At 37.8% G+C, this 26760-nt stretch overlaps 1 protein-coding gene across 1 annotated transcript in view; it reads right to left on the bottom strand.

The window, feature by feature from the left end:
- Positions 1–26760, bottom strand: part of zfr (zinc finger RNA binding protein) — a 103612-nt gene that overhangs the window by 53666 nt on the left and 23186 nt on the right. The window contains 2 exon segments of the mRNA XM_039758489.1: positions 3114–3258; positions 3427–3709. Of these exon segments, the coding sequence (XP_039614423.1) occupies positions 3114–3258; positions 3427–3709 (428 nt within the window).

The raw sequence follows: 26760 nt of genomic DNA, 5'->3' as shown, positions 1-26760 counted from the left end.
TATTAATACAGTTTAGGAGACATTACATAAAAAGTATAAAGCAACAAAATCCTGTATCATTATCAAAACTTGTATTTTTTATATTCATTGATTCAGATGAAATTCTGCCAAAAAAATCTTGTGCATTTAAATATTCAATGTTTTCAATTTCAAAATAGTTTTTGGGTCACAATCTTGTTCTGATGGTACTAAAAAATACAAAAAAAACTTTCTTGTTCCAAACTATCCACAGTAAAATCCATCATCACTACTGTAAAATTGTGTAAACAGCTAGCTTTTAGGAGGTATCTATACAATTCTACCAATCTCTAGATCAAAGGCTACTTAAGAGCTGAAACTCCTGCTGTATATGATTACCAACCAATACCTGTAATCAGCTTATAAAAAATGTCAGGTGGTGTAAAAACTTGTGCTTTCTGTTAAAACAGAATTTATGACATGCAAATGAACCAGTAAAAAAAAAACAAAAAACAAGTGGTCTCCTTGCATTAAGGGATATAAGGACACGGACCCACCAGTTGTGGAAAATATATATCAAGCTTACTTTTAAAATGTTAACAGCCCTTAACTTCATCTTCTTAAACAATACCTCGCCCCCATCCCCATTTTTCATTAGATGCACAATGCAATTTCACCTAAGTGAGAGTCTTCATGCCAGGTGCTACAAACCATTTTCCACCTCATGGAGGACCTGTATTGGTCCTTATGTGCTCTAGGTTTATCCTTGTAAGAGTGCATGTGCAACCTCAACTGTACAATTTACTCTCTGTATAAAAATGAGCCACAAAACACGTTCTATTTCTGGTTCCCAGCAACTTCCAGCCAAGGCTAGGCTATGCTATGCAGGTGACGAGGTACAAAAAAGGTCCACCATTATTAACTCCTATTAAAAGTAGCCACAGTAATTTGAGTGAAAAACAAAGAAAATACAAAAATCATTATGGCATCAAGCGCAAACATACTGTATTTGAGCTTTTACAGAATTCTAAATACAACTCTTAATACTTCAATTGTGCGTTTTACTTCAGTCTGTTTTTATATTAGAATTAGTTACACAATGACTCTTAAGTTGTGGGCTCAGAGCTCATGTGGGAAACGTTCTGTAAGTGAAAGGGCAGGCAGGTACAAATTACCTCAATAAAATTCATGAGGTAGTTCACCTACAAGAATTCTAGGAAAAGTATAAATTGTTCCATCACTGTTTATTAAAAAGTACTGTATATGTTTAATCTTAGATTAAGTGACCATTGTGTGTATGCTTGTAAGAATATAAAAAAAAAATCAACGCTTGGGACTTAAAGATGAACATGTTTCATGTTCAATCAAAAGTAACTTAACAGTTAACCAGAGCATGGGAACTTCTCGATTGTCCCAAACTTTTGACTGATGCACTATCTGGCATAAGGCAGTCAGTAAGACCCTATAAATTCAAAGGATTTTAAAAATGCACTGTCAGAGACACATCATAACTGCTAAGACTAGGAAGAGAGAAAGACAAAACTGCCAAGGAGAAGACAACTTGGTCTGACTTTGCCATCTACAGACTGCCTCTTCATTCCCAAGCATCACCCTAGGCTTGTGAAACCAAGGACTGCAACAACCAAAGCTATAGGTACCTGAAAAAGCTTGCTGTGTGATCCCGATTTGAATCTTTGAGGTTGGATGTTTTCATATCTAACATTTACACTTGGTTTCTCCTTCAAATAAACAATCGTCGTAATAGTTTTGAGTATTGCTTTGCTAAAGCATCCTGTTTACTGACATTTCACAATGACTAATTATTGGTAATGAAGCAAACAGTGCCCATTTATGTGTAGTACTTTCAGGGTAGTGATTAGTCATTGGCTTCCGTTAGCCAGTATAGATTGCCATCGGGATACAGAGCTTGGCAGGAGTAGTGGTTCCACAGGTAATGGTTCCTGTTTTTTGCTGTGGTATTCTGAAGTGTAGACCTTTCAGGGGAAGCAATCTGAAGAGTGTTCAACACATTTGCGAATGCCAGCATGGATGCCTCTTGAGTGGAATGGCTTCTGATAAGTTATCAAAGTTGGGATAGCTAACCTTAGCTAGTGTTTGAGCTTATCTGTGCAGAGTGAATATTGAACAGGTAAGTTCTACAAGACATGTGTGAATCAAGGCTAACAGTTTAGCTGCTTCCAGTATTAAACTGTCCATCAATATAAAAAGAACCTTAGGAGGTTTAAATGCCTTTCTTTTAAGTCACAAAACACAAAGTACTAAGAATGAGGTTGAGCAGCTTCTGATCTTTAGCCATATAGCATAGGACAATTAGGCAGTGCTAAAATTAGAAAAAGCCACCAAGGAAACCTTGGGTGTTCCTTCCATTTCGTGGAAAGAAGCCAGCAAAATGCACATGCTTCAAAAAAGTCCAAGTGTATTAAGATTTTCATTTTTTTTCAGTTTATCAACTGTTTGTAAGCCTCATGCTATCCTGCAAACATCAGGCCCCATGGTAATTGAAACCTACACAGAGTCCTGTCTTTGTGTTGAACAGTGTGTGTAGACTGCTTATTTTGTCTATGTAATTAAGTTTGCCCTTTTTCACCTCAAAGCAATTCATTTCTAAACCTAAATGTATTGTCATTTTATTTTAAATAGTTTGTAGCTAGCAGATTCTTCTTGGGCAGTGAAGCTCTCGGTTTACTTAACCTTTAAATCTGTATTTTGTCAGATCTTTACAGCATCTTAGGGTATCACTAGGACCTGATGCCAATCAATGGTGAGACCACGAACAAGCATGCCATGCTTTTGATATTTTTGATGTGAAGGGTGCGAACTGTCATGCCTTGTTATTCATTATCAAAACATATTACTAGTTAGTGAGAATGGTAGAGAAGAAATTACTTATTTTCTTATATAGGAGGTAAAAAAAAAAAAATCTTAACTGCATTCTGTAATTTAGTGGGACTGTACCTCATTACATTTAATAAAAAAAAATGCCAATAAATCCCGAAACATGCAATTAGGAATTAAGTCCCTCTAATAATATTTTACGTACTATTGCCATTTAGTGATGAATTTAGAAATAGCAAAAACAAAAATTACATTGGTCTTAAATACTTTCAGGAATTTCCAGGATGTGTTCAGCATACCTGTCTGATAGTAGGACTCCGCTACAGTAGGTTGTGGTTGGGCAGCAGCTGCAGCTACAGCCGCTGTAGCTGTAGGCTGCTGGTAGTACTGCTTACTGTCATAGGCCACAGCTGGTGCTGTGGATCGCACATAAGAATAAGAATCCTAAAACAATGAAAAATGAATTTATTAGCATAGACATCAGAGAAGACTTCTACATTAAATACTTAATATTAACTAGGTAATACAAGAATAAAAAGTCATATAATGTTATTACGGATCGCACCAGCTAAGGGGAAATAAAAATTATATAAATTACACATATAGCATTACCTGGTAATTTTGAGAAGTGGCCGGCGGAGGTGGAGGTGGTGCTTCTTGCTGTCTTTGAGTGTAGCCATAGTCTGCTGCAGTATGAGTGGCTTGGTACCCACCATATGCTGCAGCAGTTGCAGCAGCTGCCACAGCAACTGGTGCTGGTCTTGCCACGGCAACAGTGGCGGCTGCTGGAGCGTAGGCTGCCGTCACTGTGTGTGCAGCAACTGGAGCCTGGTGCACAGTATAGCTGGCCACTGTTGTCGGGTGTGAATAGGCTACCCCAGCTGTTGGCTGTTGGCTAGGAGGGGAAAAAAAAAAAAAAATCTGGATTAACCAGCAGCTGAAACTTTAATATAGGCTTAGAAAAGATAAAAATTTTTGAAGCCTTGATCAGTTACTACAAGTGACTAAAATAATGCACAGTCTTAATAGATTTACACTCTCTTCTTGAAGCAAGGAGTGGCAAATACATACAGTTCAGCCCGCAAGTATTTGAACGGTGATAAGTAATAGATTACTCTTCGCAAGCATACAGGTATCTAAATGATGTAAAGGATATAAGCTTTTAGTAGAGATTTTCAGCAATTAAAATAAAACAAGGACATGAACATTGGAAAAAATGTGTGAATGTTATAGGAATGTATGTTTTTGTAGCTCCCCATATTCTTAAGGAACTGAAAATTGGTCAGAAGGCTGCTTAGCTGTTCCTTGGTTATTATGCATCATTGAATCACCTATTGGTGAAGTGTGGACCAAACAGATATTAATGCCAGCAGGCCATTAAAAGGGCTAGGGGAGAAACACACAAACGCGCACACCACACACACAACCGGAGGGAGGTGAAGCAAAACTTTAGATTGACCAAAATCAACTTCTTGGTATATCATTAAAAAGAAAGAAAATAATGGTGAGCTCAAGAATACCAATCAGCTTGGCAATCCATGGAAAATTACTACTAGTAAAAAAAAATTACTATAGTAGATAAGAGAACCAGATCAAAAACACTTCAGAAGATGTACAATTAAGGCCATAAGTTTTCACCCCTTGGCTAAAAACTTTTAACAGTTGTCTCCAAATTTAGGCATATAATATTACTAAAAAAAAAAAAAAAAAAAAAAAGACCGGTTTTAAGTCAGTTAATGTTTCTATTTAATTTTTATAACAATTTGTATCCAAAATATAAAATTCCACCATGTCAGATTCAGTACATCAAAAACTTTATGTATATCCAGTTGACATTTTTTTCTGTTTAAAAGAGAAAGACTCCAGCAACTGATGAAGTTAATTTTAGCAACTTCCTAGTAGCTAATGGTCATAATTTTAAAATAACCAAGAATTATTTGGGTCACCTGTGTCTGCAGTGGTGAAATTAAAAGAACTAAATCAAAACATAGAAGGAAAACTGTGGAACTTCGCAAGTCTGGTTCTTCTTAGGAGACATCTCCATAAATTAAGGTAACTGTATAACCCATAACCCAGTGTATAAAATATAAAAATCTTGGGACCATTCACACTTCACCTCCTTCAGGAAGGAGGCACCCATAAAATGTTTTTATCCTTAGGAGTTAATTTCAAAAGGTTCAATAGAACCCTAAGATGACAAAATGAGGAACTAATGAAGGAATTATGGCCAGAAAGGTTGTCGACCAAGGAAGAAACCACTGCTTCCACAAAAAAGAGCCAGAGTACAGTTTGTAGTTGCTCATCAGGAGGAGGACACTGACTTTAGGAGGAGTGTTCTCTGGTCAAAAGAATCCAAATTGAAACAGTCTAAGGGCGAGGCTCTTAATCCAAAGAACAGCATCCCAACTGTGAAGCACAGGCAGACATCATATTGTGGTGGTGTTTTACTGGGAAATGGGCTGGTACACTTCATAAAATAAGGCATGATATAGTATGAACATTAGCTGGAAATTGTTGCAGCCCCTCAAGATATTAACCAGAAAGATAAAGCTTGGTTGAAAAGGGATGTTCCAACAGGACAACGATCCTAAGCATAACTCCAAAGTTGCAACAACATGGTTTGCAGACAACAATGTGAAAGTATTGGGAATTACCATCACAGACCTTGACCTGAATTATATGGAAACTGTGTAGGCTTAACTGAAAAAAATGTGTCCATGGCAGGAGGCCCATAAACTTGACTCAGTTTCGCCAGTGGTAAAGGGCCAAAATTACAAGAAATTTTTTTCCAAGTTTGTCCTACAGGATAAGCAGTTTAAATGCAATGTGACTTCTAGGCAACAGGCAAATCAGCAATCAAAGTCTAAGTATTTTATACAAAAACGGCATTCTGAAGCCTGCTGTAGGTGTAAAGAAAACATGACTGATGAATCAACCTGGAAACCAATTTGCAAAGATCAAATTCCTAATAAGACTGCTGTTGAGATAGAAGCAATACCAGCAATAAAGACTCCAAACATGATATATAATCCACCAAAGGGGAGTTGGCATGCTTTCGTCATGTAGCCATTCAATGTCTAGGTAGGGGAAGGCGATTGACAAAATTCCGTCACAGCATAGGGTAAGTCGACCATTCGGTGCTAAAATCTCAATATCCTGGATTTTATATGATAATTACATAAAAATTAAGTTGTCGTGGTTTCTTTGTTTCTTTTTCAGGAAACTTGAGAAAATTACATTGTACCAATAACAGATGTATATCATTACTTTTCCAAAAATTAACACACTTCTCTGCATCTTCAAGACAAAACATCTTACTGAGTGACAAATAGCCTAACAAAAAAATTCTAACCAAAAGAATAAAGAAACTGCTCCCCTCTATATTATTTGATGACCAGACTCGACCGGTTAAAGGCCAACCCTAACATTTTGAGGACTGTCTGATGTAGTAAACAACTGTTTATTTTTTAAGCTTTCAGAGGTCTGGAACCCCAGGAAACATCTAAAACAGAGGTGGAATGCATTACCTTCAGTTTTACTCCTGGAATGTGAAGGAATAATAAAGCAAAGGAAATATACCTACATGGCTAGCTTTAAAAAGGAAAACCTTATACTCCTCTCTATATGCTCTGAGGTGCAGATGTCAATAACAATTGATAATATACTAGCAACCAGGTTCAGGATGAGGCTGCACATGCCTTGCATAAAATGTGGACCAAATGGAAATACTTCAGTTTTATTCCGTACTGCTACAATAGATCACCATCACACATTTCAGCATTTTTCAGTATACGCTGAAATTATGGAAGTCATTAGATATTTCACACTTTTAGAGCCCTGTACATTGACACATGCACTTCATTATATCTAGTGTGCTTTAAAGATTTACAGCGACATTTTTATCTACAAGTTGGAAATTCAGGGTTTCTTAATCGTCCCCTTAATATTTACGCTTGAAAATATTTTAAATCATGATAAAAATTAATCAGTAGCATTTTCTAAATTCTTGAAATTGATAGATTAGTCCATCCATACAATGCACATAATTTCTTAAAATTGCACACTAGGTTTAACTTTCAAAATTTAAATCATTAAAAACCAGGTACTTTATCTTAATTATCAACCATACATCAATCTAGGGAAAATATGTCTCACAGTTTTTAAATTTACAATTACTGCTAATTACCAATGGCATTACTTATAATATTAGCAGACAGGGTAAGATAGTACCTCAGTTCACTTATAGTGATCTCCTATTTTGGTTACATTAACTTACATACCCAGGTTAAATCCAATTACAACAAAAAGTAGTACAGGTAGTCCCCAAGTTACGGACATCCAACATCCGACTTATGAAAGGGGCTGCAGCTGCTCCATCTGTCTGGGGGTCGCAATGCATGCTCCTCAGTAACTGCTACTCCGTCATCTTCGGCCTGAGGACGCTGTAAGCGGTGGCTGGAGGGGGCAATTTTGCTGCTTGGGCAGTGTAGTGTCCCTTGAGCAGCTCCGGTTGATGAATGAGGCGGTGGGAGCCACACCCCATTCATTTTCAGTGGGTGGCTGGTGATGCCGCAAGTGGTGACCTGGTTGTGGCAGAACAGAGGCCACCGAGGGTGAATGGGGCGGTGGAGGGCAGTATTGTATAGTGTGCCTCGAGTGGCTGCCTGTTGAATGGGGGCAGTGGTGGGCAATTCAGTACCCGCCTTTGGCCGAACCCTGTTTGTTCTTGGTGGACAGACGCTGCAGGCAACATACAGTATGCAAGTGGAGGTGACTGTGGTGGCCAATGGTGAATCGCCGCTCGCCATCCCCATTCATTCTCAATAGCAAAACTGCTTGTACTGTTATGTACATAGCAGGAAGTTGTCTCGCGTTCAGTACGCCAGACGTGCCGACGAGGAGAGCCTTCCTGTCGTGTTAGTGTGTACAGTGCTGTGCAGAAGAGTTTGTCTTTACCCTTCAAGAATGTCTCTGAAACACAAATCTGATGCAAGTGCTGGTGATACAGTAAAGAAGAGAAAAACCATCACCATGGAAAATAAAGTAGAAATAAAAAGGTCAGAGAGAGGTGAAACTATTCATTGGCAGAGCACTTTGTTACAGTCGGTCAACAATAGCATTTATTAAAATAATGTACCTGTTCTGACTTGCATACAAATTCAACAGAACAAACCTACAGTCCCTATCTCGTACGTAACCCGGGGACTACCTGTAATGGCATTTTCAGAATAACCAATATTAATTTTGTTGGTCCAGGCAAACATTGTGTTTAACGGATTTTATTTTAAGAAAATGTAAATTTCAGTATAACTAATGGTTTTTCAACCAAAAATAGCCCCCAAAGATGATAATGCGATGCAAAAAACACTTAACAAGGCTACTACACTTTCTTTTGGTTTAACCAGACTGTGAAAGTGTCAGTCTGTGGAGAAATTTCTGGTCTCAGGCAGTCACAAGCAGCCACGGCAAAAGCTGAATTCTGAGTCAGTGCTCCACCGAGTAGTTGTGTAGTGTGTAGATACTGTACTATTCGAGTTTAATAGTGTTTCTCAAAGTTTTCTTTGCAATTAACAAAAAAGTGTGCCAGATTTTTTAGTGGAGTTATAATTTAAATGTCTCATTTTAAAATAAAATATTTTTTGCAGTTTAGGAAGCACTTATTTTTTCATACAGGTACTTTCAAGCATAGATCACAGAATTGCACAAGAGATGGGGATGAGAATAAAGGTTTACAAGGAAAATATAGGTATTTATTACTGAATAGAGAAGGTAGGTAGACTTGATTCAAAATAGGAGCCGTTACTTAAGTGCTCAAGTACATGAGATTGGAGCTGTGCCACTGTAATTGTTCTGCTTTAACTCCCATCTTCAGATTAGACCACCACCAGAGGTTCTGAAATCAACTCTAAGGCAGACCAGGAGAATGAGACGAAGAGCAGGTCAAAGCCTGGTGTTAAAATGTTCTAAACATTGTGTGAAAAGCACATTACACGGTAAGCCTGATTCTGCAAAGGACAACCAATTACTCCAACGGTGATTGACTGTTTACCAGATGCAGCGGAGCAGCAATGGACCTGTCAGTGCATCACTGCGGTTACAGATGGTGAATGACATTATTTTTCCAATATTCATTATAAAAAATTTCCATTATAACTAAATATTTTTATGGTCCCATGAATTTTGCTACTATGGGATTCTACCTGTATTACTCAATGGGGAAGTCAGGGCTGCAAACACACTAAGAAAGTAAAATTAAAATGTAAGCTTAAAAATGCCTAATGTATTAACATTTGGCTTGCAAGTCTTATAGAAGTCTGCGGGAAGAGCTGACAAACTGGGTTTGTGATCTGCCTGCACATCTTGAGGTCACTATAATTTATACAGGGAGGCACTGGAGAAAAAAAAAAATGAATGTCTGCATTCATGTATACTTTTAGTGAGAAAGCCAAATATATACTGTAATTCTGCTGTTCAAAACTTTTACAGTTTCTTAAAACATTCATCTGAAAATGAAATGTGATTTATTTCATTAAGTCTGATGTGCATTTTTCCTTTTTACTCAAAAGTATTTTTCCATCTTGTTCTTAAGGTTATTTCATGGTAATAGACAAATGTAAATAATTACATGGCTTTCATTTGGAAATTACATTTTATTATTAGGCAGTGATATAGCAATTTGCAGTGATAAAATGTGCATACATTGTGCAAATTCACTAAACAAATACATATTTTCTGAAATATTCACTTGTTGTCACTTAAGTATGCACAACAAATAGTAATGAATGATAAGGAAAAAAATCCCATTTATTTCTAGCACAAGAGCAAAACTGCATATACCTACCAGTCATTTTATTATATTACACCTTGCTAGTAGTGGGTTGGACCCCTTTTGCCTTCAGAAACAGATTCAACAAGGTGCTGGAAACATTAAGGGATTTTGGTCCATATTGACATGACAGCATCACACAGTTGCTGCACATTTGTCAGCTGCACATCCACATCTCAAAGTTGCTCTATTGAATTGAGACCTGGTGACTGTGGAGGCCATTTGAATACAGTGTACTCATTGTTGTGTTGAAGAAACCAGTTTGTGATGGTTTGAGCTTTGTGACATGTCACATTTTCCGCTAGAAACAGCCATCATAAGATGGCTATTTATCTTTCACAGCCCATTCTCTGTAAACCCAGGAGATAGTTGTGCATCAGCATTTTCTGAAATACTCAGAGCAGCCTGTCTGGTACCAACAACCACGCCATGTTCAAAGTCACTTAAATCACCATTCTTCCCCATTCTGATACTCAGTTTGAATTTCAGCAAGTTGCCTTGACAATGTCTACATGCCTAAATGCACCAAGTTGTTGCCTTGTGATTGACCGATTAGATATTTGCATTAACATGCAGTTGAGCAGGCGTACCTAATAAAGTAGGCGGGGAGATTAGTTGTGGCCTTTTGAGAACAGTTTAATGTCATGGAAAATTCTGTGAGACTTGGTTTTAGTAAGAAAAAAATGCCATTTACTTGATATTAAGTGAAGCATGAAGAATCTGTGGCCCATTGAAGAATATGGGTAAAAATGAGGGAAGGTTTCAAAGGATAGCATCCAGTCCAAAGTAGTGTAATCCAGTCTGCGCAGCGAGTGAAACAAATAATTGCACAATATCAATCATTTTTGTTACTGTGTTAGTCTATGCCAATTTTCTTTATTGACACCACCCACCATTTTACTCTAGCATAGTCTTAGCCAGGACTACAATAGCATCTTTTCATAAATGACCATGTACTCCAGGGCTCTTGAACTACATTCTTTTGAGGGCCAGATTACTAATTATTATTGATTTGAATTACACAACCATTTGAAAGAAAAAAAAAAAAAAGACCTTGGAATACCATTTAACTATGGTCTGGACTAAGTCCCTTGAAACTGTATTACTTATTACATTTTTTCTAATTACATTTTATACATTTGTTACCATCACTTAATTTTAAGAAAACAAAACACATCCACAGGACCATTGTTAAACAACAAAAGGTTCTCAATATCAGTTAATGTTTCTCTTTCCTTCTCTTTTATCTTATTTATATACATAACCAGTACACATTTAACCAGTACTAAAATGACTGAAATTGCACTTAATTTAATGCTCTTGCAAAGTCAAGAAAGGTTCATACAAAGCGAGATTGATTTATTGACATTAATGGAGGTGGGTGCTTATAAGAGGGAAATTAATGTTCTTTTTATTGCATTCATATGCAAAAAGCTTGACTCACATGTATACATCATAGCAAACATTGTTAGAAGAAAAACAGACAAACTGGACTTGGTTTTGTTCCGTCTAAAAAAAGTGTACACATCCCACAGATCAAAGCTCCGGTTTCAATTCCAATGATTCTTACAAGTCTATCAGTTCTAGTTGCTGGGAACGTTCCTTAAGTAAGTGACATAAGCACTTGTTTAGCTTTTGATGCAAACAGCAGCTACGGAGAAAAACAACAATCTTTTGACAGAGTTCACAAACCCATTTGAAGTGCATTGCCCTTACTTACCACCCGACATCATTAAACACAAATAAATCATTGTGCTCGGCTGACATATCAGGCAGGAGTTTGTGAAATGGATCACCACCACACTTTTTTGGTTTTTTTTTTTTTTTTTTTTTTTTTTAAAAAAAACTCACTGCCAAGTTTGTACACAAAACACTTTGATGTATCAGGAAATTTAAAGATTTAACTTGAAGTGCAAGTTCAGCCAGGTGAGCTGACAGACCCTTACACCCTTGCTGCCATGGAAGAGGTGCCATCTGTTACTAGCAGATCTACTCATTGCAAATCTAGTCAAATTACATTAATAAATTTCCTGAAAAATGCTCCTTCACTGGAAGTAGACTAAGCAAATCCTCGCGAAAGCACTCCATATGAAACATCTCATGTACAGACATAGTTGTAAAATGTCACTGTGCAATGTGGATTCGTTACCAGCTAGCGACATTACATTGGCTATTTTCAATCTCTCTAAAAGGGTTTCAAAACATCACTTGTTAGTACCTCAGCTCTTCTCATGGTTGTTGTATTGGACATTGACATTCTCTGAATGAATGAGGTTATGGTCTTCCTTACTTTGTCGTCTGTTAATACCTCCCCTATAGTAGCTAACAAGCATTCTTTGGTAGTCACCGAGTTAGTGAATGTGCCAGGTCTAACCCCCCCCCCAAAGTGCGGGAACAGGGTAACAGTTGAAGAGCCCTGGTGCACCTTTTACTATATTGAATCTGCGGAGGTCTATGGGGGGCTTGGAGCCCAACAGAGGCATCCCCTAAACCAATGTGCTCAAGTCAAAACATACTGTGTGTGCGCTTGGGGATGCAGAAACAACCAACTCCACTTTACTACTCTTAACTTCACACTAGTACAAGATGGTAAGAAAATCGTTCATTAGAACAGTCAATTTCTTCAGAATTTGCATTTACAAAGCGTGTGAAACCTGTGTGTGAACAATTCCCAATAACGTAATTTTAGTTGAGCACATTTGTTTCTTAGAATCCCAGGTGATATCTGGGATCCGCGGCAAACTGCGGATGATTCAGAAGGCTTTCAAAAGACAATGCAATGATTGCAACAAATAAAAGTCTGGCACAAATGATTCAGACGGCCAGAGAATCTGTTGAAAGTGATCCATGTTCTGGAAGGCCTGCAACAAGCAGAACCAGAGAATGGTGAATGTGTATGGGCTGCAATCAACAACAATCTGCGACGGACAGTGCAAGAAGCAGAAGCTGATCTGGGGATTCCAAAAACTACTTTGTCTTAAGATTTTGACAAGATCTTGGTATGAAATGTGTTGTGGCAAAATTTGTGCTGTAGCTTTGTTACCACAGCAGAATGAATATCGTGCTGCAGTTGCTTCACACTGCTACCAATGAACCAGATTTTCTCAAGAATTTCATAAAAGGAGATGAGCCAGAAACAAAGGCCCAGTTATCCCAATGGAAGTCACCTGGTCCTCCACACCTGAAGGCGGTACAGCAAAGTCACAAAATCAAAACCATGTTAATCTTGTTTTTTTGATTGCAGAGGTATGGCGAGTACGCTCCTCCAGGCCAAATAATTAATGAGTACTACCTCAACGTTCTTTGTTGGCCGAGAGATGTAATACGACTAAAACGGCCGTAGATTTGGGCAACTGGTGACTGGCAGCTTCCTCATGACAACGCGCCCACCTACGCATCACATTTTTTGGACACATCAAATCACCCAGGTGACTTATCCCCATTACACTCTTTCAATACTTATTTACCCCACTGTACCACCTATCACTCAAAATCATCAATTTTCAAAACATTCAAGTCTACTATATATTTTCGTGAAGGATATACAGAAAAGCTACATTTGAAAAAGTTGAATGTTAAAATAAAACTTGCATGTTAAATTCACACAAAGTTTTTTAAAATGTATATTGGCTGTATATTGGTATTTTAGCTTTACTTCTTTCAATATGAAACTAATTTTAAACTATTTACCATAGGTTAAACACTCCATGCAGCACAACATAGTTTAACTACTATGTGGAACTTTAAGCCACCTTTTCATTCCATCATTCATTCCCGCAGGGATGTAATTATGCAGATTTACTAGATCACAATTTAACAAACGTATTTTCTGCAGTTGTAAAAGCATACAGACTTTACGACAGCCCAGTTTGTCTTATGTAAATTGGCAGATTCTCACACTAACATTTGTCAAATCAAGAACAATTTCACTAGTGTCTTGAGTAGAGTTTGCCTTGCATTTTGTTGGGTGGAGTTTTACAGCAAAATTAACCTTTTACGAGAGTTGAAGGATACTGTTTTCACTCCAGTGACAAGGTGTTATACTACATTTTTCTTTATGTCACTATATCTGGACAATACTGTTATTTATTCACATGTGCATGTTAACTGTGGCACACAGGGGCTTAGCAGTTAGAATTGCTAGCCAAGCATTGGATTAGATAGCCAAAGACAACTGGAGGCTTTTATAGTCAGCTTAAAACACAGGTTAGGGTATTTCTGTCCTCTATCAGCACAAATCTTCTTTCCTTATTGGGAGAATGAGAATCGGCATGTAAGCACTATGATATTTTTATATTTTGTGGAGGAGGAATTCAGCCCTTGTTTGGAGACAGAGAAGACTAGCAAATGAAGAAAGACATTATAAAGGCTTGGACAACAGCCAGACCCTTAGAGGCGGAATCGACAAAGCTTGAAGAAAAACCTCCCAGCGTGGTGACGAGAAAATGGCTGACTGTGTTGATCCAGATTTCCCACCTGGATAAAGTCTGTCCATGCGCCTCTCCGTCTGTAACCGCGTTAATCGTCAGTAAATGTAAGCTAAAAGATATTGTTTCTCATGTAATTCTTGTACCGCCGTAATCACGATGGGAGGGATATCGCCGTTTCAGGTATATTATGATATTGTTTAATAATTTAATATGCCACAATATTACAAGAACACATTTCCAAGAGAGCTGCCTCTTCAGGAAACACAAGGGTAAAATATAGAATCGTTACAGCTTATTTAGATCAAGAAAAAGATCTACATTGAAGGCACCTAAGTACTCCAAACCCCATCAGTGAGAATAAGGCTAGCATCTCTGCATAGGAGACCAATTTCAGCTGCCAAAAGTTAGGCTGGGTTTATACTTCACGCGACGCATGCTGTAGTGGACTCTCCTGCTACGCAAGCGGTTTACTGTTTATACTTGCATGCATACTTTACGTAAATCTGGACAAATCCACCAGGTGGCAGTGCGAGATATCACAGTGAGAACAGGTTTTGCTTCGCTTTGTTGTGAATTGCTTCAATTCCGATGACACCTTACCGCAATATCTTTGAAAAGGATGTTTAATGATTAAATCCATCAATTCAGAGAATTGTTCATTCCAGCAAGCATTGGGCACGAGGCTGAAACAACCCCTGGGCAGGCATCAGCTCATCGCAAGGTGAATGCAAAACACTCACATCACATACACTAGCGTCATTTTAGTGTCACCAAATCTGCATATCTTTGGAAGGAAACTGGAGCACACTGTGGAAACCCAGAAGGAAAACATGCAAACTCCAGGCAGAGAATACCAGTGACATGACTCCCTGCGAGACAGCAGTGCTACCACTCTGCAATCGTGTCACCCCCATGTGTGTAATTATTAACAGTATTCGTTATTTAAATGAAATTAATGATTTATCTGTAAAATGTAACATACATACTTTTAATGCATTTCCTCATGAAAGTGATATCAAGTATAAATCTTAGGATTCTAAATGTGCAGAGAGTTAGAATATCATATTTGTGTTTCGTGTGACGATCGATTGCCATTTGCTGCTACTGTCAGGACAGGAGGAAGCCCTAGAAAAAAAGATGGCACAGAAGACGGTATGTTAGACTTTAAAATGTATCATGTCCTTACGATCGGGAATATGCAACACTCGAATATAAAAGCACCACGAATGCATTTGTATGTCAGCATTTTGCTTCATCACATCGAAGCATTCATCAAACATCGAAGCGCGCACATCGATCTCATAGGATCTGCAAAGTGGCTTTTTGTCACATGTAGATCGTAACTAGAGACTCGGACGTCGCATTCCATCTTTTAGCACACTGCCCCCCTGACTTTTTGCTGGTACTGCAACTCGCACACGCGTCACATTAATTTCTGAGGACCTGCTCAGAGGACACATCAAATGAATGCTGGGAACGCGTAGCAACCATGATGCATACACATTCCAAGTGTAAAGTAATTAATTATTATTTTAATTCTTTTGCATTTATATAGCGCTTTTTTCACTACTCAAAGCACTCAGCGATTGCAGGTTAAGGTCCTTGCTTAAGGGCCCAACAGAGCAGAGTCCCTTTTGGCATTTACGGGATTCGAACCGGCAACCTTCCGATTACCAGTGCAGATCCCTTGCCCCAGAGCCACCACTCTGCCTATAAACGAGCCCTTAGTCTCCATTTCTATGACAGGCCAGAGGTCATAACAAGGAAAGTTAGAGAGGAGACTAGCACGCAAAACCTAATCCAAGGAGTTCAGTTTCCATTTGACAGTCAGACTGGTACAGTGTGAGCAACTCTTACTGTAAGTTTATTCAATAATTCAATGATCAATGTTGAGCAAGGAACTTACAGTATTTACACAATCCACACTACTCTTTCAGAATCTGAAGATTAACAGGACAGACTCTTCATTACATAAACCTTGTGCAGGGTACACCATCCTATGTAAATTGTGGTTTTATCAACTACAACATATATTTTCTTGCCAAAAATCTTTCAAACAACGGCGTCCATATGTTGTTCAAAGTCACGGGGCAAAAGAGTTTAACGAAGACTGCTCTCATTTTCTGTCAGCGCGCCTCCTTATTTACAATGCTTAATAAAGAAAGGATGCATCTTCATCATTATTTCGAGCAGTATGTTGGACTCGCATGGACATAAACTGGCGTCTTGCATCTGACAATTTTGACGTTTCCTGTTACCTGAAGGGGAACACTTTTTGATCTTAATTTCTCCTTGTTTTTGAGATGGGTTTTATCTTTGACATGGTCATTGCAAGTATCTTTTCGTGTCCAGTCTATGGTATGCTGGTAAAACTTGCAAAAAAGTTGTCCAGATTCGTAAAAAAAAAAAAAAAGTCTCTGGGATATTGTTGTGCCCTCAATTTTGCAGTTAACTACGTTGAAAAAACTAAAACACGAGGTTAGGGTATCTGATACTGCTCGCTTCAACATTTCTCATGCAGCGAGCTAATTCACATGCCTTTAATGAGAAAACATACAGGAAACACTTGCACAAACAGAGGCATCACTGGACTTCTACAAAGAATTGCATTCGCTTCAAAAAACGACAAACTAGAAAATAGTATCTGAATGGATAGAACTACAGATTATTCAACTGTTTAATTTATTGGGAAGTTCTGTAACAGTCACCCCTTCAGTGTCTAAATTCTGTACATTTACGTTTTTAAATCCAAAATCTGTTTTTAAGCGTTACTTCCGTGATTCCGTCAGTGTTTCCCGCATCACGGAAATCAAAGGGCCTGAAGAAACTAACAAAATGGCCTACCCCACCATGGTGTATGCGCAAGTTTCAGGAGATACTCCAACTGGTCATTCCACCTCTGAAAGATGCACTCATTTGAGGTCAACTTTTCCCCCACTTTAGCTATGAACAGCTTAGGCATTGTAGCCCATTACACACAAAAGATCACACACACACACACAGAGACACGCACAAGGACCATCTCTTTAGGACTGCTACAAACACTGCCTTTTTGAGAGACTAGTACCACCATTAACATTGCATGAGGGTCCTTTTCCAACCTGACGATTAACTTACCACTGGTGTCCATTTGGATTGAGGAAAAAGTTTAAAAGTGCAGCCTATTTCAATAGGAAGACAGTTTAGGAAATTAAAGAAAACTTTTCCAGTACTTTTCATTTCACATGGTATACTGACGCATTGAAAACCTACAAATACAACTTTGAGTAATTGGAATTTACTCTCATATATTTTATTGACTTAATGTGCCTGCAGACAAATACTATATTCTTCTCCAATAGTAACAGGTGTACCCCACTACATTCACTTTCCCAGGAGATCAGCAAAATCTCACAGAAGTGTTTACGATCTTCACCAAACTCCATGAAATGCATTGAAATCAAGAACAAAGAGGAAATTAACTAGTTGTGTAATTAAATGGTCCAATGTCCTTCAGAGTGTCCCTGAGGGCTATGGAAAACTCTGCCAATCATACTAGACTGACCATGGTGGCCAAAAATGTGATCTGAGCTATGAGGCTGCAGTTCTAACCATTGTGCTAATCAACCTCAAACAACAAAAGACAGTCTGAAGGAATACCTCATACAAAATATAACAAATCGCCACAAACAGCAATAAATATAGATCATTGCACACACCAAGTTCCACTCTCAGGGCATACACTGCCCATGGGACAAACCAGCAACATGGAACTGGCTCATGCGATTGTTTGACGTAACAGATGTTCTAGCTCAGCCTGGAGCCACGTTTCTGCTACATCTGCTCAGATTCTATTAAAAAGGATAAATGCCTTGTGAATAGTAATAAATTTATTATTTCACAGCTGTCCCATGTATTTTTGATGGGGAAGGGTTTGGCGAGGGCTCTTTGAAGGCTTTAGGGATTTTGGCTAAGCACATGGCTAATTTGATACCATGGTGGGATTAATGTTATATATGCAGTGACAGTATTCATAATGTGCTCAATATGGTCAGCTAATGTATACCTCAAATTATTATTATTATTTTTATTATTTTTTTTTTAATGCAAATGGATATCTGGTAGTGTTTCTCAACCTTTGTAGCTACTGGACCCAGTTTTACCTTCATATGTTCAGAGGATGCAGAGGAAATACGTCACTCGGCACCATCAAATGTAATACGACACCTCCCCCGAACTGCATGTGCATTCAAGACAGTGATGGACACATTAGCAACGATCTTACAGTAAGCATCTGTGAAAATTCAGCATATGCCTGCTACAGCTCTGTGATGATATGCTAGCCTTGCAAAGCATTATGGTATACTTGGAGAAAAAGATATTCTCCTAAAGTTGACCACACAGTGAATTTCTAAGAAAAATACTTGAACAAAGTCACCAGCAAATACAACATATTCAGTGTGAAAACACGCTTTAGCAAATTTCAGTGATCCAACAATAATTCTCCACCTCCTGATGTCAATGTTGTTTGAAATGCATTTTAGTGGTATACTGATACATCACTCACTGCTTTTTAGAAAATGGAAATTCTCTCTTCAAATGGTACTTTAGAATAATTACAAGAAAGAATTAACCCTACTTTTTGCTTTAGTGATTTAAGAATTTTAAGTGATCATTTTTGTTTCTTGAGTTTGGATTATTGTCTCTTGTTTTAAATAAGTTCCAATATAGGTTCCTTAACATCAGAGTTTTCCTTTTTAAGAGACTGCGCATCTTCATTCTTGTTTTAAAACAAGCAAATCTCACATCTGGGGACTATGTATTCTTTTGCTCTATTGATTATAGTTGGAAATGAAAAATACATGCTCTCTCTCTCTCTCTCTAACACTGGACTGGGCAAGGCGCTTGCTGTAATGATGGGATAGTGCATGTACAAAGTTAAAACTGGTGTACATCACACAGTGTAAAGGTAGGTCTTGCCTAGTTTAATCACTTACCTCAATACCACCATTCAAACACCTTTAACTTTTATCCTTTTACACAAAAGAATTAAAAAAGTGCTACAAAAAAAATTAAAAATAATCAAATATTGCAGCAACCCAGTGGTTCAGTTTCTTTGCAATGGGGGTGTGTGGGTTTGATTTAAAGAGAGATATTTAAAACAGGAAGAAAAACACAGATACACAAACCACACGCCACAAAATTATCCAAGCATATGGAATAACATTCGAGCATTGTTGTCTAAGAAAGGAAGGTTTTATGGACTGCATTGTGCTTCCTTAATGTGTAAAGGGATGACAAGTACAAACATTCACTGAAGCCCTGAAATTTTTGGGCAGCTATAAAATCAACATTAAGTTCCATATTCTATAGAACTTTACTTTGCTATTTTTAAATATTAAATATTTCCCAAATCTGTGTTTTAACATCCCTGGTGTCCACCAACAAGTTGGCTGCCATGAGAGGCTCCAACCACCTTTTTTCGCTACAGCTGCTCAAAACAGAGGTCCATTGAGGTCTTGAACAGACTCCCATATACTGGAGCTTCGAATTTGTTTCAGAAATGAGATGCCTTAATAAAAAACTCTGCAAAAGGCAAAACTCTGAATAGCTCAATGGGCAGGATTAGAAGGAATGGCCAGTCTGATTTGAATCTGAACAGCTAACTGTTATTTCTGTGGTTATCATGGACTGTCAATAACAAACCTCATTCTCATACACAAGGTTGTTTAGAAGCACACATTTTGAATCAAAGCGAATCTTAATCGAAAAAAATCAACTATCATCTAATTTGACGTTTAATTTTCTGGCTTTCTCTCTTTTAAACTAGGGTGCTTTGCCCCTGCTCGCTTCGTTTGCCAACCTCCATTTTTATTTTTCCAGATACACACTTGGTAAGATTTTTTTTTTTCCCTTTGAATTGTTGCTATTTTATTAGTTTCACTTTTACTTCAGAACTTCTGTAAAAACAATATTTAGAATCTTTCGAATCCCAATGTACTGAATCTTTTTAATGAGGTCAGTGGGACAGGTGTTTAATGACTCTGTACCATAATTCAGGATAGGTTTTTTTGTTTTGAATTTCAGCACAGACAAAACGATCTACATCATCAGCAGTTAATTTTTTTGCAAGGTAACCAATAAATGCATAGGAGGTAAACTCAGTTTTTGAAATTCTTTTGACTTAAACTTCAAAGCCTAACAATATTTAAATACTTCTGACATATCACCTATGTCCATTCAATCTCTATCCTTTTCATTATTTCTCCGTGTAATGATTTCTTTCCTTGCACTAATGTTTACTTTGTTTTGACACTGTCGCTTTTTTCGGCTTTCATATTCTGTATCTTGCTCTGTGTTTCACGCCTACTTTTTTTTTTTTTTTTTGAGTCTTCTGAATTCCAGTTTTCATTATCTCTAACCTGATCTGCATGTGCTCCCTTATTTTTTTAACCTCTTTATGACGTTTTACTTTGTTTTCTACTGTCTTATTTCTGACCTTGGTGTGGTTTAAATTATACTTGACTCAAAAGAACTTTTTCAGTGAGGCTAGATGAATTTAGATCTTCCTCTGCTTCACTATCGTGTGGGGTTCCACAAGGCTCCATACTTGGTCCTTTGCCGTTTTCTTTGTATCTTCTACCTCTTGGCTCTATTCTTAGAAAGCATAAAATAGCTTTCCATTGTTATGCAGACGATACTCAGGTTTATGTACCCCTCAAACGCAAGGATGCTTACTTTATACAAACGTTGGTTATGTGCCTAGAAGAACTTTTTAAATTTTAATGAAAATAAGACAATTGAGGTTATAGTTTTTGGTCCTGGGGACACCAGTGGGTCTATTTCTACTTCTGCTCCTGTGGATTTGGGTCCCCTTGCACAATATGGTATGCCTGTTATTACAAATTTGGGTTTTAGGATAGATGAGAATTTTAGACTGGAAGGTCAGATCAGTGCGGTATTGAAATCTGTTTTTTTTTTCAGCTACGACGTTTGGCGAAGATAAAAAACATTCTTTCCAAAGATCAATTTACAACAGTAATCCACGCCTTCATTACAACCCGATTAGACTATTGTAATTAGTTGTATGTTGGTGTTAGCCAGTCCACTCCGTCTTGGCTGCAGCTGGTGCAAAATGCTGCTGCACGCCTTTTAACTGGCACGCGAAAGAATGAGCACATTAAACTGAACAGGTAGCCAGTGCAGTGAGGATAATACAGGAGTAAAGTTCATTTTAAGATTCTTTTATTTGTTTTGAAGTCCTTAAATGGGCGTGCTCCGCCCTACCTCACTGAGCTGCTGCATATGCACGCTCCTTCCCGCTCACTCAGATCAGCTGGTCAGCTGCTTCTGGATGTGCCTAGGACTCCGTGAAAGCTCAAGAGGGATTGGGCTTTTTCCGTTGTGGCTCCAAGGCTCTGGAATTCACTGCCAATCCACATTAGACAGGCCTCCTCACTGCCCATTTTTAAGTCTGTTCTTAAGACTTACCTTTTTGGTTTGGCGTTTGATCCTGTGCGAGCAGTTAATTTTACTCTGTGTTAACTCTATTTAGTTGATTTTACTATGTTTCAATTTGTTTTATTTATTGTATTTTATCTACTTATTTATTAGTTTGTTTTGTTTAAAATTTATTTTAGTCTATGTTCAGCACTTTGGTCAGCGGCTGTTGTAGGTAAAGTGCTTTATAAATAAAGTTCACTTGACTGACCTCACTTTATCCTTCTTTTGTTTTAATGACACCTGGTCCGTGGTGATTACTTTCCCTTTTTCGAGTAATTTCCGTTTGTTTGTGCTACTACGATCTTTACTTTTTTTTTTTTTTTTTTTTTTAAACTTTCTAATTTTCCTACTTTCATATTCTTTAACTTTCTCCATGTGTATCGTGTTAACTTTTTTTTTTTTTTTTTGAGCCTTTCGAATTCCACTACTTTCATAATCTCTAACCGGCTCTGTATGTGTATAGCCCCAACATTTTTGAATTCTTTACGACGTTCTACTTTGTCATCTACTCTATTTCCGGCCCCGGGTGTGGTTAAATCTCTTGGTACAAAGACTCCTCTTGTGGGACGTGAAAGCGTCTCTGCAAGAAAATCACGTTGTCTCCTTCCAACTCCCCCATTCCACTTGTTGCTGGCTGATACAGTAATCCCTCATTATATTGCGCTTCGACTTTCGGGGCTTCACTCTATCGTGGATTTTATACGCAAGCATATCTAAATATACGAGTATAACTCAGATTTTTCACTGATTTCTGCGGACAATGGGTCTTTTTATTTCTGGTACATGCTTCCTCAGTTGGTTTGCCCAGTTGATTTCATACAAAGGACGAAATCGGCGGATGGCTGAGAAGCTACCCAATCAGAGCATGCGGTTAAGTTCCTGTGTGCAGATTGGCTCAGCGACGAAGCACCGAATTAAGATTCCGTTGCATTAACCAGGAAATTTCATCTTGTTCATTCAGCATCAACGTGTTTCACTTTGTAAAGAGTTAACTTTTGTGCTCTTTTGTGTTTCTTTGTGCGTAGTCAAGCCCTTTGTTATGGCTCCAAAACGATCTGCTTTTGGGGCCGTGCCCAAGCACCAACGGAAGATGCCAATGATTAATGAAAAGGTAAAAAAGATTTGGGTATGTTGAAGGAAGAGAACAGCTACGCCGCTGTAGGACGCCATTACGGCATCAAGGAGTCCACGGTTCTTTTTATTTAAAAAGGAGGAAAAAAATAATTACTTTGATAATTACTTTCCTTATTTTCTGAATTTGCACCTAGATTATTCTTTTGTCTCTCCAATGCTTTGGATTCTCTTTTCTCCCCGCTGATTTCTTCTTCGCTTAGTCTACGTTTCATTTATAACGTATTGTCTTTGCACACTTTATATGCGCCGAGAGCCCTTGATCTGTGTGTGTTCACAGCCAAAACACGACGGAGTGTGTTGCTGCCCGTGCTCTTATTTGGTTGTGAGTAGGGCGTGTCTTGCAAGAATCTCATGTTCTTCGTCATCGCAAGACAGTCCTGGGTCAATCTCTTGGCACAAAGTCTCATGTTTAAGGTCCCCGCGAGACGCTCTGTGGCCAACCCCTTTAGTCTCGCGGGTCTTTTAAGTGTCTTCCATGATCTTAACGTGAAGATCACGTCTCATTACCCTACGGTTTCTCGCCAGGATTTTTATTATAATTTAGAGAGAAATTATAAACGTTATAAACAGACACACATAAAAAGGAACAACATTCTCAAAACCATTTATTCAAATGCTGGGTCTGTAAAGCTGTCACACACACACACACACAATCTATAAACACAAAATTTAAAAGAAAACTGGATCAAGTACTTCTATTACTTCTGATGCTCTACTGGACACCCTAAAGCATGGAATTAACTTTTACTCCCCGCAACCCACAACCCCCCCTCCCATTGGCAAGTCCAAAATAATGCTACCTACCCTCATTCCTTATTTTATAGAGCCTCCACCAAGTTCATGCATCACCAATCGATTTAATGACTGCGTTTTACTTATTTGCTTTTGATGTTGCTATAATCAACATATAAACTGACCTTTATGGTGTGCAGACAAGAACCAGTGTTATGGCAAGTCACATTAGTGTATGGCACACTGGTCTAAAAAGAAAACACTGGCTAATCAAGATGGATCTGCTATTGAGGAGAATACAGCATTCACCACTCACCTTGCCCTTTACCAGTTTTTCCATCATGCCCTTAGGCCCCAAGTACACACCCACCACATTTCACAGGTTGAAAAATGACTTGATGCGAAGACTGAATCTGCTTAGCCTAATTAGAGGTAAATTGTCATCTAGTCACGCACCTGGGAACAACATCTGAAAGACCTGGAGGAAGTCCTGGGCAGACTGAAGACAGACTGATTGACCTGCAAGCAAGAAAAATGTGCCTTTGGTCAACGAAGGCTAAAGTATTTTGATGACATTATTTCCGAAAAAGCTGAAAATTTCAGAAAATGAAAAAGCTTGGTCAATTTCTTTTTCAAATAAACCAGAGAGCATGGCAGTTCAATTAGCACATTACCTTGTTAGGTGCCTTTGAAAAGAGGAATTGTTTGAAATATTAAATATCCCATTCTCAAGTACCCTAGGAGCACATACAAGTACAGATACAAAAGTGTAATTGAATCATTACAAGCCCTTTGTGAGAATGGTCTGTCATTCCCCTTTGATGTTTAATTCCGATTACACAATATAACAATCTAAGACGATAATAAACCTAACTGTACAAATATCTAAATGTATAGGACAAAATTGTCCAGACTGCCAAGATTTCACAAATACAGCACCCAATGCTTAAGACTTGTACAAATATAGAGATATAACTTTTGTCCCAATTGGAAATTTGACAACAAGCATGTCTTATCAGTATGCATCAGTAAAATATGCAATTTAAAAAATACAAAGAATGCCATGGAAATATTAAACTTCTACATTAACACAAATTATATTAGGAAAGATTTTTTTATATATAAACAGTTTCAAATGATATAGCCAGGCTAGACCCCAAAGGGCAAATTAACACTTAAATTTTAAATTTAGGCAAGATGATTTTAAACAATACGGCATCCAATCCATGTCAAATGGTAACTTAAAAGACACTACTGAGCCAGGCCCTTGGAACTCTAAATTTCTCACCAACATCACCAATAAAGTGGAGTTTTGAATTATACACCCATCCAGTGATTCACAAAAATTACTACTATACAAACAATTTTGCAACAAAAAACACAAAGGACTATGGATAAGAATTTACCTTGACTTCACATCTTTCAAAGATTATTCCATATTATAAAAGTTAACTCTTTAAGGCTCTAGAATGATTATTCACAAGTGTCTACATTACACAGCGCAACAAAGCAAATTTCCCTTTTTGAAACCGTGTCAGATTTGTAGCAGACCACCTGAAAATCCATATTATTGTACCATAATAAAATGCTGAAATCATAACTCACATCCAGGCTGCACGATGAAGCACAAATTATACACAGTAGAGTTTTTGGCATGACAATTCTGGCAAGGCCACACAAAATTCACCCAAAAATAAATGCTCATGCAATCATACCACACTTAAAAAAAATTAAATACTGAAATTAAATCAATTTTTGTTAGCGGTTACAAAAAAAAAAAAAAAAAACACATCAGTTCAGTAACTTGAACGCCTGTAGTTATATTAATATGTTACAGGGTCTTTTAACAGTAGGCAGTAAGGTAGGGTATAATTATTCAGACATCCTACACTAAATTGACATTAACACTAAAATTTCTACTTTATACTTCAAATTTAAAAAGTTTGCACATCACTGCCTGTGAAATGAAAATCTGCATATATTACATAAATATAGTCCCAACTATGAAAGAACTGCTCCTGTGTGAGGTAGAAAGTGCAACAGATTTGCTAGTTAATCTAAAACAAGGTAACAAAAACCACAACCATACAAATCCTATGTCACTCAAAATTAAATTCTTATTTCCCAATGTACTGATGTGTGGGAATTTTCGTGAACCGTTTGAAACACTCTGCCAACAGTGTTCATTTTCATGTTTACTTGCATGAAGTAAGAGTTTTTATAAAAGGACTTCAAGAATAATCACAGTTCTGAAATAAAATATCCCCATATAGAGAAACTCACTTATAGTAATTTGTCCCTAAAACAGACAGTACTTACAAAATAACCAGCCTGGGTGGAAACTATCCACTCTGATAATACAATGTGAAAAGTCATGCATAAACATAAAAAAGTGTTTGTTTTAAGTTAAGTTAATGTAATAAAAAGAGACTTTCCCCAATACACTTTAAGTCCAACTGGAGACGACTTAAGTGAACTTGTGTAAAATTCAAGTAAATGAAGTCCCAAGAATAATTGCACCTCAGTTTAAAGCTGGTGTGTCAAGCTCAAGACAAAACAGGCCACATACAGCCTATCAACAGTCCTAACACTAGAATTACAAAAGCGTACGAAAAAACTCTTAAATCTCTTCATTCAGCGTCTTTTGTTTTGTAAATGTGTTGATAACCCCAAGCACCCCACTATACAGTTCGAGTCTTCATGTGTCACAGAATAAAGGTTTTGAGTAGTGAGCTGCTCTTATTGTTACTGTAATACAATATAAACTTACATTAGATTTGAGTCTGTAACAGCTGATGTAAATGTATGGTGCTTGTAAAGGTTAGCATTTTTTTATTCCATTTTATTCTCTCGATTGAGTTCACGCTTGCCTCGATCTGACACTGCTGTTTTCAAATAAAGACATGCTATCACAGAGGTGAACTCAGATGAGGACGAGAGTTCTACATGGGAGAAAGAGAACAGAAGCCCTCCCCGCAAGAAATGTCCACTCACATATAACAAACGCAACTGCGCCAGGCATAAAGACGAAAGATGGCACCGTTTCGATGGAGGATGAGTCCAGCGTCATCCTGCCAGTCAGTCTGCCACACACCTGTCCTTCAACGAAACAGCACGGCTTACAGTGCTTCCCAAGGTATTGTGCAAACTCCTGTTTGCAATTATGTTTTGTGATGGTCTTTACATAGGAAACATTTATATGTTACTTATATAAAAGCCAGATCGAAAGTTATTAACCTTGATTTATTTACTTATCTTCCTACAGTGTAAAGTCACAAGTAGACTGCAGAGTCTGGGGGCCATCTTTCGCCTTTACGACTGGTGCAGCGGTGTTCTTATATG

This window comes from Polypterus senegalus, chromosome 7 (assembly GCF_016835505.1).
Source record: "Polypterus senegalus isolate Bchr_013 chromosome 7, ASM1683550v1, whole genome shotgun sequence".
NCBI lineage: Eukaryota > Metazoa > Chordata > Cladistia > Polypteriformes > Polypteridae > Polypterus > Polypterus senegalus.
This window is presented reverse-complemented; position numbering and strand designations above follow the sequence as displayed.